Here is a 20752-nt window from a genome sequence, read left to right on the forward strand (position 1 = left end):
AGAAGTGTGTAGATGCAAGTGCATACTTAAGAATGTTAAAGGGAGCATAGAGCAGGAATTTTGATGAGAAAATGGGAAATAAAAAAAGAGTGGAGATGTTACATTCTTGAACAGAGGAACTACTTAAATCCAAATGATAGCTATTTTACTCCAATCTAAAAAAGCCAGTTTCATATTCTCTCTTTTCTCATTCTCTTGACTAAAGCTAATTAATGTCATTGTGCTCACACTGATGTAAACACATATTCCATACACACACATATATTTATGAATGTCTGAAAGCTCCACTTGGAGCCTTAATACTATAATAACAATTAAAAAAAAAAGAGATTTGGAATCAGAACACGCTGATCTTCTTAACTGTAAAGTACTTTTCTCCCTCCTTCTTCATCTTATTCCTATTTAAAAACAACAACAACAACAAAAAACCCTTATAAACAAAGACCAGGATAAATTAGAGCACTCATACGCAAAACTTCAGAAATAGCAATGAAGGGAATCTGCCTCAGTTAAGATGCCTGGCAGCTGTTTTCAGAAGCTGACTCCTTGGCCATTTTGTTTTGGCATTAGAAGTGTCACCTAAATGATCCTCTCCATTTTCACAGGCAGTTTGTGTCCCTTCACCTCTATTGCTCCTGCATAGACCTTGTTAGCTAATAAATGGGATTGTGCTGCCAGAAAATTTAAATGTTCTTGTCATCCAGTTGTGTCAAAACAACCATGGCTAGATTGTCAGGACCACACATATGGGTGTAACACATGTCACTGTGTTTTAGTAACATACCTCTCCCACACCCTCACCAAAAATGAGAGTTGACCAGCTCTGCTGTTTTAGAACAATCAATAATATGCTGGAGCATACTAGGATCCAGGCAGAAATATTATCAATGACTGTAAGTCTTTTGACAAAGGAGTGCTGTGATCTTGAGAGGTGTCACTGACTCTCAGAAGAATTTAACAGATTTCTGAAATCCTTTTAAGTTAGGTCTCTGGAGAACTGGTCTTATTCATCATTGCACTCTGTTCAGTGATTTACTTGAGAAACATTCTTTGAAGACTATCTTGAGCTAATTCCAAAGTCAGCTTCACAATAGTTGAACTGCTGTTTCTGTAATACGTTAGTAGTTTAGGTGCTGCCAATACCATTAGAGTAAAATCTTGAGATTTTAAAATATGTGATGTAAGTCCATCAGTGTTTAGTCTCCTGATTCAGTCCTGTGGTTCCATATTACACACCTTTCCTAGCACCAGCCTCTTTTCAATTTGCACCTCTCCAATCAGCAGTTTGATAGGTGCTGGAAGTGAGTAAACATTGTTGGATCTTTGCAGGTCTATGGGAAAGAGAATGTGGGTTATCAAAGGGGACAGGCAGATATTTCTTGATTATGAAGTCAAATAGGAGAACATCTTGCTACATGTTGGTGTTCAGTTATGTAGAGGCACTGTAAGAGTTGCAGGTACGACATCTAGTTGATGGGCCCTAGATGATGACTTCAGGACAGTATTCCACCAGACCACTCTCAATATAATTTTTCTGCCTCAAAACTAGGTCAGATTTTGATCTAATATTGCTACTTTAACATCACTAGGGTCTAAAAGTACTTAATGCCTTAGAGAATAGAATACCTTAATGGTTGCTTAAAAATAGAGTTGGATTTCTAAATGAAACCTTCCAATGATACTCTTTCCTGAGTAGATAATTACTATAAAGTGTGAAAATATTTCAGGAAAGAAATAATACTGAATTGGTCAATGACTTCTTTTAAGCATATGTGCAGCCATAACAGGTCAACACAGGTGAATATACTGAGGGAAAATGGAAAAGCGCCTGGGCACTGGGATATTTCAGTAAACTGGTGTATAGAGCTAGTATCTTGGGAAGATGGATAATTATCTATGAAGTACAGAAGCCCTTAATTCATCCTCTTGGTAACATCTGGAATGGGGAGAAACATTACTTTTTTTTCTGTAGGAAATGGAAAAAGAAAGACTAGACTGGCACCTGAATTCCCACTGTTTAAATGATTACAATTGAGAATTTGTTTACTGAAGCGTGTAACTTGACTTACTTGAACCTTTTCTCACTCTTTCTGGGGAAATTTGTTTTTCATAAGTATACCTTAGGATATTCTCTGGATCTAATGCACCGTTGAGTTCATCTCCTTCAGGCTATTAGTTTCAAGCTGTGAGCACATTCAGGCATGCATTACCATATTGGCCCTGTTCACCTTCCAACTGGAGGACTGCTTTGTATAAAAAGGGCAAATTATTACTTCATTTAATATATTGAGATGTCTAGTGCTTCGGAAGCTAAGAGTTCATTAAAAAACAAAAAGCATTCAGACATATCATGACTAAGTATTTATGAAATACTAACAATGAATGTTGTAATTACATTATTACATATATGATTCATCAATTTCAATTTAGTCCCCCTCATCCTTAAAAAAATGTATACTGTAAGTCTACTCTTTCAGGTTCTTTGCATAAATTTGGTAGGAAGTATAGGAAGCTAACACTTCTAAGATATGTCATATCAGTTTCCAAATATTTTTAACTGTGGAAATTGAGATTCTGGAATACAACTCTTCATCAATGGTGAATTCTGAGCCAGTTCCAGAGAAGCAATGGAGCTGTGCATGTGCAGATATAAAAAGCTTGTACAGACTCAAAGCTATTATGCTGGCATTTTTTCCATCTAGGAATTTTGGGTAGGATATTGTGCTGTTTAGTTTTTCTCCCATGCACTCAATTTTATTTGTGCTCAATGCACAGAAGAGCTTTTATGAAGTAACAAAAATAAAATACTGTCCCTTTTCCACTAGCTTCTGTTCCCAGAGATATCTTCAAACATTTTTGGTAGCACAAGTTAATTGTGCTAATATAATAAGTAGATGTAATTAGCATTTTTATCATGGTAAATGTTCCCTCGGCCTCTATTTCAAAAGTAACTTATAGATTGTAGTATTGGAATGCATTACAATACATCAGGGCATTCAGAATTCTCCTGTATATCTACAGCAAGTAAATATTGCTAATCACTGCAGAACTAAATGTCAGGAAATGTCATTAATCAGCAGCTCCAAAAAGGAAATTTACGCAGAAGCAGTAAATGATTTTTTTAATGCCAGTTTTAAAAATTAGAGATCTGTGATGTTGTTGTCGTGCTGTGAGTTTGTTTGTTTGTTTGTTTTTGTTAGTTTAGTTTTGTTTTTTTTTTCCCGATCCCATGTAGGAGCTGATTATATGATCTAACTTTTCCTTTGTGGCCAGCATCTCTTAACCTTCCATAATTAATTGGGCTTTATCAGAGTAAGTCATAAACACTGACTGACTCTGATGTTCCCTTGAAAATTTCCTTTTCTTGCTTTGACATCTATTTATGTGAGTGCATTTAGGGGAGGATAAGCCATGCTTGAATATCAGACCTTCCATCAGGTAGGTTTGTTTTTAAAATAAGGTTCTTCAAACACTGATTGGCCTGCTATGGACCTGCAGTGATCTTTAGCCCAGGGAGTGCCTTCTCATCAGCTCTCAGCCTAGATTATTTTTCCTGGAAAAATACAGTAACGTCTTTCCCGAAATTTCTGTAGGAGAATGATTATGTTTTGAGGATTCAGACCATCTGCTCCAGCAATTATGGTCTGCTGTATTTGCACTGCAATCTTATAGATAGTGCTTGAAAAATAGCAAGGGTGATCGATACAGGAAATGTACACACTATAAAAAAAAACAACTATGCATTTATTTATATGTAGGTGCAACATCCCTTTAGGCTGATGATTTTGGGGCTGTCTGTGGAAATCTTCACTGGCAGTCCAATAAAAAAAATCTGCGAGCCATGACTTTTTAATTTCCATGCTCCAAAATTTCCAGTCACCATAATTAAGCATTCTCATTTTTTTTACTGAACAGCTCTGATCTGTTTGTTTTACTGCTGAATCTAGAATAAATGAATTATCATTAAAAACATTAACTGCTTCAGATTCAGTAAGATCTGTGTCGACTGTCAAAGCATAATGAGTGCTCAAGAAAGTAAATGAATAAACCTCTCAACTGGATAGAATTAATGCATATTCATTATGTTTTAAGATGCAGCTCCAAAGAACAATGGATGTTGCTCCTTTTTGTTAGCAAATGCACATCCAATTTACTTCTGTTAAGCAGCAGGGTGCAAATCAGTATATAGAAGCTGTGCCGCTTTAATTTGAGTTTAGAGCCCTTGCTCACACACCAACAGCACAACAGACATGGTACAGTGTGTCCCAATAAAAAACACAATTTGGGAACCACTCCCCTCCCCAAAGTGAAAATGAGGACACGCGCAGGAAAACAAAATTCATATTGACCTGATAGGAATATGGATATTTAAGAATATGTACACTGTTACATTCAACACATATAAATTAGGACATACCATGCACATACTTATATATATGCGTGTACCTTTCAGTTTTTGAAGTAAACTACTTTGATAAATTATGTGTTTGCTTTACTCCACTGCTAGAGCTGGAAGTTATGCTATTAGGGCAATTATCAGTGATTGCATTAAGCACAGAGTATTACTACAGAGAATTAATTGCTGGTTTTCAAAACCACTAGAAAAAAAAATGTTGTAAAGAAATGACAATATTTATTTTAATGAATTAACACTTTTCATGTGTATTTATGTATGTAGTATTACACTATAAAATGCTATATGCTATACATCAAAAAGATGTTTAAAACATCAAAAACACAAGCAAAAACAAAAGTCCTGCACTTAAAGAGGAACATAAAATTTCCTGCTGGGGATGTGGAACATGGAATGCCATCTGTATTATATGGCACTGAGAAAACTGATTACGTTTGGACCTCTATTTCATAGCAGATGGGTTCATTAAATTTAATAGCCTCCAGAGCCTTTAGGAACAGTGTTAAAAACATGTGGAACATGCTGAGACACTTCACTTCTCGCCCCACAGTCATTATAACTCTGGCTCAGACTATAAATATTACAGTACTTTATTTCCATTGAAACGGATTACTATTATAATTATTTTTCCTAGTGTATATTTGCATGAGAAATGAAGAATACAAATCCTACTTTCTCAGACTTTGAGATGTGCAGTTGATTTCTTTAAATGCATTTTACAGTTCTTTACACTTTGGAGGCTTTGGTATATAAATTTTTATTTTTCTGCAACATCAGCAAGCAGCTGTAAAGTCACAACAAAACTCGGTATTAAGAAGCTCCGCTCCAAAGAAGACAAGCGTTATATTAAAACATAGAAAAGAGATCAAAGTAGTGCTACATCTTGGCTTTTAGCTGCATGTTGATTCTCTTTTCTAGTATTTTATATGAGAGGATAATTGACTTTGGTCTTTGTTCATCTTTCATCATTATAGACATTAAATATCCAATTTCAAGATTGGATTTTGCAGTTCCTGCAAAAATGTTTATTTAAACAGTTTTTTAAAATATTTTCAGAATTTGATAGCTAAGGGAATATTTTAGAGCTATTTACTCTTTTATTTTAAATTGCTTCAAATGAGAACATGGAAATTTTACCATTATAGATGTTTAAGTGCTTAGGCAACTGTCTAATGTTTTTCTACCCCTGCATTTATAAGTTGTAATGTTTAAATTAATATGTATACTACAAACTTTGTAATATTAGTTCATGACTTTTTTCCCAAAAAATACAGCAGTGCCACAGTAAGTGCCACTATATCAGATCAATCTCCTACAATGCAGTTCTAAATAATCCTTCTGTTTTCTTTCCTAATAAATGGTGTGGCCACCCACAGTAGCTTCTGCTGCTTCCTAAGATCACTTTTCTTTTTAATTTGTGCTGAACATTTTAATGAGCATTTCCCCCTTCACATCACTGACTCCAATTTTGCCATTGACCATTGTTGATATTATTACCCAGAACTGCAAAACCACTAACATCCTGCAAGGGTAGATGATGTATAATGATAGGGTTAAATAAGGATACCTCTTTTATATAATTTACATACATGCAAAGTATTAGGTAAGAGTCATTAGTTGTTTAGAAGGAGTAGAGATAATAGTGTAAAGACACAGTGCAGGTCAACACAATAAGCAATGGTCTGTCTATGAGATCTCAAGTGTTAAGGGTAGTATATGAAGGTATGCACAAATGCATGTTCAAGTCTTTCACATCCTACAGGGTTCCCATAGAAGTACTGTTTTCCAAATCTTAAAAATTGTGGAGTTCTTGCTTGTTTTTGGTTAAACATATTTCATGGAATTAGGTAGTGTGGTATTTACAGCTCTTAAAATGTTTCAAAGAAGTTACATCCTCAAAGCACATTCTGCAATAAAATGTTGGAAATAAAAAAGAATCATTAATGTTTAGATGTAAAGTGAACATGGTTTTCTGTTTTAAGAGCTGTAAAGTGCAAACATATTACGTTACGTTGCCACTAATAGTTAAAGGGTTTTTGTCACTTTCGCTGTAAATACTGTGTATCTTGTCCCTCGATTACTTTGCACCAGATTACTGTTTCTTCTTACAAGAAAACTGATTTGGATGTATGTTAAAAAGAATCCATAGAATTACACATATCTGTAGGGTTCACCTGCTGGATGTTCTCTCACCACTTACTATATCCTATTTACAGAGAATTGCTCAGCTACTGAACGTGATTAACAGGCATATTCATGCCAAAAAGGGTATTGGTCTCATTTGCAGACACCTGCACACTAGAGATAAAGCACTTTGGGACCATTTCCAGCTGTGGTCTACCAATGACATACAGTGCCTCTAGGTGAGGGGACAGAAAATGCTTTTTATTTCCAGTGTTTCACAGATAATTTTCTGTTTTATTATGACAGAAATGAAAATCAAAAGGTGACAAGTCAGTAACTAGAGGGAGAATTATTTTCTAGATCTCCATATGTTACGTTGAATGTGTTTAGGAGGATATATCTATTCTTAATGAATTTAACTACCTAAAGACATTCACAGCCAAAAACTGTTTGCCTGTCTTTGATCTTACTACTTCTATTCTGAGTGAAATGTAACTAATTACAGGGAAATTGTATCTATTTGGTCAGATATATTACCTTTTTTTCTCTGTGTAAATGCCTTCAGTGTTCATGTAATAGATTACCTAAGGTAAGTGATAAAACAGGAAAGCAATGAATTTAGCATAATGTACTTTGATCTCATGTATGCTATTCTTTGACTAACTGGAAGAAAGAGGGCAGAGAAGATGCTACATACTTTATCTTCACTACTGGAGTAAAACCTGAAATAATAAGAGTCATTAAATTTTTACTGCCATTTAAGTTTTGCTGCAGTGGCAGAATTCAGTGCAGAAATGAAAAGAAGAAGAAAGAATAAAAGGAAGTAATCTTCTCTTTTGTCTATTATTCTGCAGATACTGAAGTTGTTATTTATAGCTCTGATATTTTTGTATAATCAAGAGATTTCATAAAACTCATTCATGCACATAATACAGTATCCACGTGAAAGTTATGTTTGCCACAGTCATCATGAATAAGATTTACTTTGAATTTAGTTATTTCTGGAGAAATTATTCAGAAATGCACTTCATTGTACAAGAGTAGGATTTTTCCTAATGGTGTCCTTGCTTCTTGACAGCAAGGTGTTTGACCTTTCTCCACATTATTGGAGAAATACTTTGTCGGATCAGATCTTTCCCAGCAAGCATTTCCATTAACAATTACTTCAAAGGTGATCTATCCAGTAGGTCTGATCAGCAACATGAGTATCAGGAGAAAGCTTAGAGCATTTATGCATTTTCTTTGGAATGCAGAACCACTTCACCTGCATTGATGTCAGATTTTTCAGGAGGAATATGTAATCACCCTAAAATTTACATTACCTAGTTCTTGGTAAAATATTAAAATCCTTAAGTATTCTAAAAATTCTAATCCCTAAGACTCTATAGTAAGGCTTGACATAAAGTGCCTCCAATAGCTATTCTATTTAAGGGCTTCTTTTACTTAATGTCAGTAATTTTTAAATAACTTTTACAATGGTGTTTATTTATTGGCAGAAAAATAATATGAGGGGATGTATATTAGAAATGATATAGCACTATCAAGGAGCTGCCTTACTTAGTGAAAAAAAAACTAAAACAAAAACACCTAAACAAAAAAATAAAGTGCCTAAGTCAACTGTATATTTACATTCCATATGGGCTACAATTTTTTAATAATTCCTCTTAAATTTACTCTGCAGTATTATCTCCATCTATGTACCTTAAGTAAACAGAAAACAGATTCATTATATTAAAACTCAGTTAAAGGTTTGGATTATACTTCCGTAGGCTGATGGAATAATTATAACATAAAATGGACATGCAGCGAAAGTTGATTTTGAGATTTTTGCAGTGTAGCTAACTACAAGATGATGTGATTTACCACATTTAGGTCCTGACATGCCTAAACATGACCTTAGCATTTGCAAACAGTTCTAACTCAGAGACAGCTGAAATAATTTTGACTCCTTATCTTATGAGTTCCTCAAGTGAAGGAATGAAATGGGGTAATTTTTTTTTTTTTACCTTCTGGATGACATAATAAGGGGAAAACAGCAGAAGATAGTGAGGAAATTTGCCACAGGGTGAAAGCATTCCTTGAACTAGATTTCATAAGCATTGTACTAAATAATGTCAAACTGCATATCTGAGATTAACTCAGATCATCTAGAAATGCTCTCAGTTTTTTTTGTCTTCCAGCATAGCAGAGTTACCTTTTGGCCATCAGGTCAAGGTGGCCCTTAGGAAGCTTTGAAATTTCAAATTGTGAAGAGTAAAAACAGAAAGCTTCTTCCAAAGTAAAATAGCATGAGAAATGTAACTCTTTCTACAGAGTGAGTGAATCTTTATATAGCCTGATGAATTCAACTTGCAGTGTGAAAAGTCCATAAAATGCTCCATGGCTTTTTCAATAAAGTGTAGCCATAAAATCTCAGTGTAAAACTAGAATGGTGAGATACATTAGCCACATTTTGATTAAAGGGATATGGAAACAGTAACTGTTCCTCAGAACAGAGCTAATGAATAGGGAGCATCATTGATCTGAATTTTTTATCAGTTTATGTCAGCACCAGACAGATCTATGATACCAGTCCTTCCACAGGCTGCTACAAATATATTGTTTTTAAATATCTGCTGATAGATTAGGAGTTTATCCAACTAAGAGATTTCACAGTGTTAAATTATGTAATCTAATTAAAAGGTTGGTTTTTTAATTCTTTACTTCATGATATATTTTTAAACTAACACTTCTAACAATTAGAGACTTAAACCTGCTGTCTGATCTCATACATCTCTATTAGCAGTTGCTTTTTGCTCATGCATGAAGACCTGAAAAACATATGTTTCTGATTTGGAGGGACACAATGGCCACCTTGCTGTCAGTGAGTTTTAGCAATTGTTTTCTAAATAAACACTGGACATTTGGTTCTTAAATGTTTATTGTGAACCTGGACACCTGCACACAGTGTACCACCTTACAAAACAAAAAAGCACATGTACTCATGAACATGAGCTTAATTCCTGGATTTCTAACTACAGCATTTATGCAGTATTTTTATACACCATTTGTTTCTTCTCATTTGTGTATGCTTTCTTTGAAATAGTGCAGATGTTTCTGAAGATAAATCAGTTGGTGTTTGCAAATTGTTAAAGGAGAGAAAAGATGATTCCCTTCATAAAGCTGTTTGATGCTTTTAATTTATTAGCTGTGCAGCTCATGCACTTCCTACTGCTTTCCAGAGCTCTTGATCTGCATCATATCTGTGGATTTTTTTCTCATGAAATGAAACAGTGATAACACTTTAGTGCCTTATTTCTTTCCTTTAAAATGTATCCCCTATTGCTCATCAGCTCAAATAATCTTTTGAGCGTATAGTATGTATCTCATTATGCCCTCCAGCATACTTTCTCGTTCAGAGCAGTTCTGGACCATTGGCTTACTGACATAATCTTCAAGATATTTTGTGGTAGCTAAATAAAAGTTTGCATGATACTTCTGTTTATTTAAAAGTGATAACTGAGGAAAAAAGAATAAAATGTAATATTTTATCATAATGCACAATGCCCAGCATAGCTATGACTTTGGGATGGGTAAGAGTAAAGGACAGCTTATCGTTTATATCATTAGTGTATTTTTTAGGTAACTAAATGGGAGATTTTTCCTTGTATAAAAATGTTCAGTATTTTGTTTCTAAATGAGAATTAGTTCTAGCACTTAGGCCTGTACTGATTCCAGTCTTTGCTTCAGATTTCTAGAATCAGCTAGTAGATTTCAAAATAGTTTTATGACAACAAATGGTACATAGAGAAGCTAAGGTAAGGATAATGGAGAGCAAAATTGTGTTAAAAATTAAGTATTGTGAGTGGGTTTAGTCTATTGATTTCAGAGCATGTTTTTGTGCAGAATACAATTTTTCAGTATTAATTCAGACTCTTTGACACATAATGATGCATAAATCTTTTAATAAATGAGTTTTACCTTCATACTTGTAGGTAGGATCCTCTACAAATAACAAAATGTTGACTTCTGCAGGGAACTCCTTGTAGTTTAGAATCTCTTTCTCCGCTGCATGTTTTGCATTCACACTCTAAACTGTACTGGTCTTTGCATGTAGTAAACTCTTTTTAAATGTACATGCCACGAGGTTATATGGATTATCTGATACAAATTGTGCTTAATACAAACTTTCAAAGCTAGATCCTTACAAATTTTCATCATGGTATACGGTAAAATACCATTAGTGATAGTAGAATTTCTTCAGTTCTGTTAGGTTGCGAATATTAACTTCAGCAAGGGTGAAAAGTTGGGAATACTGAATACATCAAGTTACACTATGTGGTACCCCTAAATGCATGGATTGATCACTAAAACAAGGGGAAGAGAGACAGAAAATGGAAGCTGAGTAGTGCTTCGCCTTCTGTTTCTGGCAGAGTAGCTCTCTGAACACATGAGAAATGGTATTATATGAAAAAAAGTTGGTAAAAAGAGTGTTTTGGCATAATTCAGATGTGTTCTTCCTACAACCATTCCCTTTTAAGATATGCTGAATGATTACAAAATAGACTATAGAAATATACGTCTGTCTTGGAAGTGCAATCAGAGTAACATACTAAAAACCATAGATGCAATTAGTAAATCTAAGTTTTAGAAGAAATTCTGGCTTGCTTTACACATTCATTAAGTTAAATACACTTTCATCCTTCCCCAGAAGATGGTTATCTTCAGAAGTTGGTCTTGCATTGATATATGGAGCAAATAAGATTTAATACAGAGCAAGATCAAAAGCGTACTGAACTCACTGAGAGATTCTCATTGACTTTAATAGGTATTGGATGAGACCTTTGTTTCATTTTGCATTGAGGTCAGAGTGAATTTTATGATGAGAGAAAGAGGATGTGTATCTAAGAGGATTTGTGATCTAGATTATTTTTGTCATTTCTAGAAGGATTGTCAAAGATGGAAGAGCATGTATGTGAGAATAGTTGAATGAATATGTACGTATGAACCTAACTTCTGATGGTCCTTTTCTTCTATCTCTCCCCCTGGTAATTCAGAAAAAAATCTTTACAATGACTTTTCTTTTGATTTTTCTTTGAAATACAAGTATGATGTTTTCAATTCTGATTTTACTATAGTGCAGTTATTATTCTCATACTACAAATATTTCTCTGGGAAAGATTCTCCTACTTTTATCCATCTCCACTGACCTTGATGTCTGCAGGGCTGTTTCCCTCTCATTTCGCACTCCTTTCTCCTAGGTGCTGTTGCACAGCAGTTTTTCCCTTTCTTAAATCTGCTCTCCCAGAGGCACAACAAGCATCACTGTGGCCAGCAGCTGCAGGTCCCTTCTGGAGACAGCTGGATTTGGCTCTGATCTGACATGGGGCAGCTGCTAGGCTGAGCTCACAGAGGCCACCCCCTGTTTGTATGTATGAAAGATTTTTCAAGGGCTTCTCATTAGACATACAAGATACATTTCCCTATAGACTGGAGTTGAAAAATTTTGGGCAAACAAAGCAATATCGTTTTTAATCCATTAACCTACAAGTTTTTGATATCTAGGCATTCAAATTTTTTTTTCATGTTTTGAATATAAATTTAAATGGTTTTAAATGTGAGGTTTCTAAACTGTTTATAGGGCTTTAGGAAATCAGCTAATGCTGAGATCACAGTAAAAGAAGCAGCATGGCAAATGCTTCAAAATAACTAAGAGAAAATATTAAAATACTATTTTCCTGTACATTCAACATTTTAAGTTAGATGCTTTTACTGCATGGCAAACTCATATTCTTATCTATGTACTAAACTGATCTGGTCATATAATATAAGTGCTTGATATTGTGCACATTCAGGTAGTTTAGGCAATTATTACAGTTCATTAAAATCATAATCATAGAATAGCTTGTCTTGGAAGTGACCTTAAAGATCATCTAGTTCCAAGTCCCAGTAATGCTTCCATATGAGTCATATCAAAGAAAGAGTAGTTCAAAACTAAAAAAAATGTATAATTTAAATAAAACAGCTTGGGGGCAACGGAAGACACATCATAATGCTTTTCTCTGTAATAGTATGATTGCACTACCAGAAAAGAGGGAAAAATATATATGTGCACAAGAATAAATTACCTTTAATTATATATACCCCACTTGTGTCATTTAAGTTGTATTACAGCTTCAGAATTTATAATAATACATTTTCAAGCAGTTGGGAGCATGTAGAGACCTGCGCAGTACATCTAGATCTAGTATTTTGTCCTGAAGTTTTGATCAGAGAGGGGAGCATTTTGCTTACAGCGTGAATTTGAGGAACTTGAAAAACCTACCAATAAGCCACCCACTGCCAGAATTACCATGCAGTCTGAGGGTTGGTATCCAGTGAAACAGAGGCAACAAATTTAAATAAGCATAGGAAATCATCCTGTAGGATAGCATTTTGGATAGGTTTTGATTAGGAATGAAATATTTGCTATATAACAGATAAGAGAATTGTTATAAAAGTAATTTTATATGAAAATCTAAATACAGTACTGCGTATACATGATATATGTTTGCATTCAGGAACAGAATTAAGTATGAACATCTATTTTCAACTAGCAAGTGACAGTAAAACAGATCTCACTCTATTTAAATACATGTGAGAATCCAAAATTTTTTTAAAAAAATTAATGGTGTTTGAAATTAGTCTTATTTCATGAATATGTTTTGTTTCATCAATCTTTAGCTGCATGACCTATTTGTAAAATTAGAACATTTTTTTTTAAAGTTTCTAACCAAACTCTAAATTTAAATGGTTCATTCTGGGTAGTTTTAATACAATCTTTTATGTAAACATTTTGTTTTTATTGGGAAAGAATGCACTTGGTTTATGTAATTAAAAGAATCATGGACATAGAATCATGGAAGAGTTGAGTCTGGAAGGACTCCCTAGAGATCACTTAGTACAACAGTGTGCTTGATCGGGTTCAGGTTGTCCTGAACTCTGTCCAATTGAGTTTTGAATATCTCCAAAAATGGCGACTCCGCAACCTCCAGTGTTTAATAAATCTCTATTACAGTGAAAAACTAGGAATATTCCCCCAAGTATGGAATTCTTTTTTATTTAACTTCAACACAAAGTGGAGAGAGCAGTTATAGACAGGTGTGACTTAAACATGTTAACATTTGAGCATATTTAGATGTTTTTTTTTTGTTAATGATTCTCTTTTTAGCAGCAAGATTGCTAGACAGTGGATTAGAAAATAATAGAAAATAATTACATTTTAATATTGTACTTCAGAAAATGCTTTAAGTCTTTAAAGGGTTGCACTATTTTTTTTTTATAAATTTTTGGACTATATATGTAATTTTTTAGTGTGCTCTACAATTTGTTAATTACAGTATTATATTTAATTCCAATCTGATATCTAATCTGAAACACACACTGTTTCTCCCTTTGCGTATTAACAAGAGCTAGCATCTTTCTGTCTTTATAGAATTATTTGTAAAGAAAGAGCTAGGATGATAGTTTTCATCTATATTTTATAACTCTCTTCTCCATAGCAACATTTACATTTCCTCTGACTGGAATACTTTGCATGCAGTGCAGTCTATCCTTGACTGAATGTAGTTACTGCAAAATTTGTGATCGCATAGTAAAACAATTATGTGAACAGAGAAAGATTTGTTATTGAGTCCTTTGAAATATTAAATGAATTTTCCTTATGGATGTTGGCTCAGTAAGCTGCAGGTTATCTTCACTCTTAGTACTTATACTGAAGTCTTAACATCAGGAACATCTCGGTAGGAGGCAGAATTTTATGTCTTCCTGTATGCACATAATTACCTGTGATGCATCATCTAGTTCTTACATGGATCACAGAAGATAATAAATGCATGGACTGAAAAAGAAAAGTTGACTAAATTGCAAGATTTAAATACTGTATCTGATGGCAAGTAGAATCCCTGAATTATATTTTAAGTAGAAAAACAACATTTTCTGCTAAAAATTGAAAGTTTTAATGTTCTTTCTCACTGTGCTCTCCCCAGATTTTTGTCATGTTGGGTAAGATCTGTGGAAGCCTATCTAGCACTGCAGGACGTTCAGTGCATGTCTTATAGAACTGTAAACGCCTACATTGTGTGATGCCATAAAACATGGCCCATATTATAAAGTATCTCACACGTATATGCACTGTCTTTTGTTTTTGTCTTGACCTTCTCTGGTGAGCTTCACTGATGTTTCTTTTTTCGGTGGTGTTAAATACAGTGCCTACATGTTTACCACAATATTTCACTTTCCTGGGAATGCATTTCCAGAAAGTTAAAGTTCTGATTCACGCATTCAATGTTAAATTCAGAGTCAGTGTGTGAAATGTAAAGGATGAATCTAAATACTGCTGTCGAAGAACCATAAACCATAAACTTAGCATGTTTTGAATGGTCTGAAAGATTTCACTGATTAGCACACTTCCAGTAACTGATTCATTATTATTTTCATTCATTGTATTTTCTGTGGACTCTGTCAAAAATGATAAGGAGCAATGACAGAAAGAAAAAAAATAAGTAAAATGACCAAATCAAATGCATGCAACTGAATTTACAGAAAACTTTTATTAAGTAAACATTCATTGATCTCATACTATTTTAGACTGGCTATTGAGAGGGGGTTATTGAGGATATTAAAATTCTCAATCAGACAACATCTATACTAACTGAAGCAATACATTCTTAATTCTAAATCCTTTATTGACCATGTAGCCATCTGAAAAAAATATATAAATATCACAGATCAGTTGTCTCTTTCACTTTCTCTGATTTGACCAGTCAAACTTTTTTTTTTTTTTTTTAATAGAAAAGCATAGACAAAATAGAATTTAGAATCAAAGCAATGAAAGTAGAAACCTTTGGTTCGAGTCTTTGAACTCATTTTTCAGAATGACTGGCAGCTTGCTGTTTAATGCATTTGATAACATTTTCAGTTTCTGCTTTCTTGCCCATATCATTGAAGGATGCATACTAACACAAAAGAGAAGATCGTAATGGTGTATGAGTTTTAAATGTGCATTTTACTTGGAAACAGATGTAAGCATTAGTCTGGCTCAGGTTATGGCCACATACGTAGCTAGTTACAAACAAACAGGTTCACTGAAGGCATGTTGGACTAATAGAAGGCATTCCGCAATAGAAAACATGAGTAAGCATATGAGTCTGGTGTGGTGTACCTGGCTGAAATCTCAAGCATGTTAAATGATTCCCCTCTGTAGAGAAGCCTTTCATAAAGTAAAAACAGTAACATTTATTTTGGGTATTAATTAGCTTTTAAGATCAGTGTCATTTAATGGATTCCTCTACCTACAAAAACCTTCATTTGCAAAGTCAGTGAATATGTCTACATTACAAATAGCTAATTCATTTCATTTTTTACATGAGTACAACTGAGTTGAAAATAGTTTAGCTGTTGAATCAAGAGAAAATCTACTTGACTTCTCTTAAATATTACCTTAAAATATTGATAAACTTTTTGGAATCAATGTAAAGACCAATGTGTTTTGCAATTGCAAATGTCATCACTGTCCCTTATTGCCTATAAATAAATTTCTTTGGGAATATGTTTTTTTATTATATTTAGAAGTTAAAAATCCCTCTGTAAGACTATTTAGTCTATTTTAAAGTATTATGGGAAACAGCAGCCTGAGACAAGGGCTCAGCTCTGATTGCTATTCCTGATGGGAATGTTGTACTGTATTCAACAGTTTGTTTACTCAATCCCTTGCTTTCTTTCTTACTCTGATTCACCTGTGCTGTCTTGTCATTTGGGGCTTAGGTGTTTTTGTTTTGACTGCAAACATCATAAACCAAAGGGTTTTATTTTCTGTAATTGTAAGGAAGTGTTAGCAGAGATCTAGTCAATGCTTGATTGTATGATTTCATTACAAATAACAAAGAGTACTTTGTCCTGTTTTGAGATAATTTGACAAAAACATTACAGGCACAGATACATATAATGTATGTGCTCTTGACATTTATTTAGTATTTTAATAAAAAGTAAGTTTTCTTTTAGAATTTTTACAACTTTTAAGTAATATATTGAACTCAGTATTACCTGGGACACAAAGAAACTTCACAGAAGAAACTTAGCTGAGTTTGCTCCAGTGTAGCTAGTAGTCGTTACTGCTGCTTCATCACATATGTCTTCAGGAGTTCTTCCTCAAGTTGGCATGCTACTGGGCAGAAACATTAGAAGTTTGTTAATCATAAATGAGAGATTATCCTTCTTTCCATATATATATTACAAGATCGGGGAAGTTAGAACCAGTCTTCCACAGACTCCCAGCTTTGTAGCTTTGGATCCACATTCCTGCTGTCCATTTTTCTTTTCTTAACACGTACACAAATCCCTTCATAAAAGAGTAGTTCTTTCAAGTGTTTTGCAAGTGTGATGGTGAATGAAGCTGCTACTACTCTTTGCTCCCCGACTTCCTGAACTTCTTTTGTTAAGGATGAGAGACTTCTTTGAGGTATGGCATGAAAGAATAATACTTGATAGAGCTACTGATCCTTCAACATATGCCTTCTGCATCTGAAGGCAGTATTTCAAATCTGTCTAACTTTTCTGTTTCTTCCACTTACGTTGGCCTTACAGCTATATGATCTGAGAAATAGTTTCTTTTTAATGCTAACCTCCTTAGCCTGTCTTGGCTTATCACTTTAGTAGTGCCTACAGTTTTCTTTTTTGGTGATACCAAATGTATTTCCATGAAGGATTGAAAACAATACTAGGCTACTTGCAAATATGGAAAGCGTGACACTGTGTGCAGTAACAGCATTGAAAAACCTCCAACAGTTACTTGTTCTGTGTTACTTTGTGACAGGACCCTAAGATTATGTGAATTTAGAGGTGGAATTCTCACAGTCTTCCTGGAGTATCAAGGGTTTGAGGTCTCTGAAGGGTATATTTTTGTAGTATGAAGTAGAATATGAAAAATTTTTTGGTTAAAAAATAAAGCTTTTCGGAAAGATAGATTGAAAGGATCTGAAATCCCCATCCCTCCTTCACTGTGTTCTTGCAAGGTCCTACACACAAAGCTTATTCTTTATCAGTGTTTTTTTGACTGCAGCAAGATTTACGGAGTTCCATCAAAATCATTAAGGAAATTTGCTTTTCTCTGCTTGGAAATCCTCTCAGGTTTTCCCTGGTGCTTCTGGGTCTGCAGGCTCCTGTCCCTGCCACACCTGTAGTAGGAGGAAGGTAAACTTCCCTACCGCGTCCTGCAACCACCAGAAGACAGTAAATGGCCATACTTCCTCCTTGCACCTCAGCCACAGTCATTTTAACTGATGTGGTAAACTAGGAGCAGGTCAAGCACATATACGTCCTATCACGTATCTTCTTTTATTGCTGACCAACAGAAAAAGGAAGAGTCACTAACAGAAAAACATATAGAAACCGTGGACACTTTGGCATGGATGTGCATGAACAAAACCCCCAAAATGACATAGTTTCCCATAGGTGCAAGTAGAATAAAAAAATTCTGCAGTGTTTTTTATGGGTCAGGAAAAGATCACACAATTTACTGCAAAACTGCCTCTTGGCAGGGTATAAGGCAAACCCCAGGAATCAGAGGTACCCGCTGGGTTTTACACAGACAGGCAATTTTTAGACTATGTAATAAAAGGACAGACCAGAGAACTATTACTGTTATTGTTAGGAAAATTATTTGTTTCCTGTGGCCTCCCAGAAGGGGTAATGTCAGACAAACCTCCATGGTTTATTGCAAAGGAATTTGTAGCAATTATGAAACTGAATTGCTGGCATATAGATGTTGTAACAGCCAAGTTTCGAATGAAAAACAGAATTAAGATTTATCTGGCTGTAGCAAAGACAGATTTTTGGAGGAAAATATTGTGAACCTGGATTTTGAAGCTTAGATGAAAGGAGACGAGAATCTTTACCCAGAAAAAAAAGCCTAGTGGAATGTAAATCTAATCTGCTGCCCTTATTATTCTTAAGCAAGGCTTTGACGACTAATCTTTCAGAGCAAAGAAATATTCTTGATTTTTATGAAAGGGTGTCAATGGGACTGGCATACTCAATTCAGCACCAAATAACATGGAGCTTTGTTTTGCCAACTCTTATTAATGTTCTCTTGAGAATAATCTCAGTAAAGGCAAGAGGACTAATTTCTTAAATGAAAGTATGTAGCATCTATTTTGTGTGGTAATTATCAGTAGAAAATCCTCACTTCCATTTCATCTGACTGTGACTCCTTGAAATGGCAAAACCTGCCCAAACCACATGTAACTGAAGAGATTTGCTCAAACAGGAGTAAATTCAAGTTCTGAAAACGATTGGTAAAAATTGTATCAAGCAGTACTAGCATTTGTATGAGAATTCAATTTACATTTGAAGTCATAACAGAGCATTGTGTACGTGCATATATTTGTGGTTCCTATTTTTGATCAGATTATCGATTCCCCGCTACCACCCTGAACCTATCTCCACTGTATATGGACTTGAAGTTTTCTAATTTACTTTAAATTTTACCTGGCAGTAATAATTTCTGCAATGATATTCCTGTATCTAATAGGCATATGTTGCCTCAAATATGTTTACTGTACTTTAAGCTCTGTTTTCTAGAATATGATATACAATTTAGCTGATTATGAAAACATTCGAGTTTGTTATGTGTAGTTACTTAGGCAAACTATGGAGTTCTTCGAAATTTTTTCTGAAGGTGGAAATTTGGATATTGTTCTTTATTGCAGCGGTCTAGATTCCGATGAAAGAATGCTCAGGATTTTAACATGTGTTATACAAGAAGATGGTATTTAAAAAAAAAAAAAAAGAAAGAAAAAAAAAGAGAGAGAAAAATGTCTGTTGGAAGATTACACTAGAAATCCTGAAGGTCTTTTGGCATTTGATATTAACTCACCTGCCTGTTCCGTGTTCAGCTTATGCCTGTAAAGAAACAATCTGTGTGAGAAAATGGGAATTTTTGAGACAGTGGATTTAGCACAAGGCTAAATTGCTGTGTGTAGTGAAATTCTCTAAGAGACTGAAAGTAAGAGGAGAAGAATTTTGAAAAAATAAAAACGTGTTGTGACGAAAATAATTTATTTTTCTAAGTTCCTCTCCACTATCTGCAATGAGTTTTTTTTTCCTAAAGTGGAAACAGAACTCATTTTCAACTCTGATAAAGAAGGTGTTTGGATGCAATGGAGTCTAATGCCTGCTCTCCATACCTTTTTATGTGAGTTGTTACTGTAAATACTTTGCATACAACCAGTTAAGGGGTAATCTCAGTTAAGAACATGTTCGTGTGAACAGTCATATATGCATAAACACCTTGTATTTGCATACATGAACGTATAATCATACTTGTTACACTACAGGCATGTTCTTCTATGCATACACTGTTGTATATTATGCATATATGATAGAATGTTTGCATAAACAGACGCTCCCATCATTTCATTTTTCTTTCCTGAGAATTCAGCCTACTTTAATGCAACAAACTTCTCCTAATGTCTCTTTCATTCTTAATAACTATAGATTTAGATCTTTACAAGCAAAGAATGACTGGTTTTAAACTGAAACTATCTTTATGTTGAATTATATTTGTGTACAGCAAGATGAAACTACTTCACAGCTCAAGTGTGATACCATATCCAATGAAAAAATAATCTGTGTCTTAGTAGCATGGTATTTAATAAGTTGCATGGTGCTTTTGTGATACCTAGCAGAGAAGCTATCAAATAATTAACTAAGTTAATATAAGCCCTCAGTGCAAAGTTAGTTTCCTCGGATTCTTTCTTTTATACTTTGTTTTTACTACATTTGTGATTTTATGAAAAGAACAGCTGAAGTAGCTGTTTAAATTTATTTAACGTATAATGATTTCTTGTTCTGTTTTGTTGTTTTCCAGCTCCCTCAGGCTCAAAAGGTAAAATATTTTACTCAGATCTTAGTTATTCAAAGTAATCACCAGTCCTTCATGTTTCCATGGTGTCGTGAGTAAGGTACAGTAGTGATCAGTGAAACAGTTCACTGTATTGTGGCTCTGGACATCAAAGCAATGCATAGTGGCCCACTAAGGTACTTGCAGAGAGCAGCTCTTCGAACACATGAGCTATTTGAACACGATAGGCGTATAGTGGCCTACAACTTGAAAACAGCCGGGAAGTTATTTTATCAACAATTTGAAATAATAATGAGAAAAAAATAAATTCACCCCATTATTGTTCGTTTAACATC

General features: G+C 34.4%; 1 protein-coding gene across 18 annotated transcripts in view; it reads left to right on the forward strand.

Annotated features, from left to right (window-relative positions):
* CACNA2D3 (calcium voltage-gated channel auxiliary subunit alpha2delta 3) overlaps positions 1–20752 on the forward strand; it is a 422632-nt gene that overhangs the window by 279731 nt on the left and 122149 nt on the right. For 17 of the 18 annotated variants that reach the window (XR_002442442.1, XR_002442444.1, XR_002442443.1 and 14 more), the window contains one exon: positions 20424–20441. The exons of the other annotated variant lie outside the window; for it this stretch is intronic. Coding sequence is in view for 12 of the 17 variants with exons in the window: in XM_021409181.1 (XP_021264856.1) it covers positions 20424–20441 (18 nt within the window). In the remaining 5 variants the exon portion in view is untranslated. The remainder of the gene's footprint in view (positions 1–20423; positions 20442–20752) is intronic. 18 annotated transcript variants of the gene reach the window in all.

This window comes from Numida meleagris, chromosome 11 (genome assembly GCF_002078875.1).
Source record: "Numida meleagris isolate 19003 breed g44 Domestic line chromosome 11, NumMel1.0, whole genome shotgun sequence".
Taxonomy (NCBI): Eukaryota; Metazoa; Chordata; class Aves; order Galliformes; family Numididae; genus Numida; species Numida meleagris.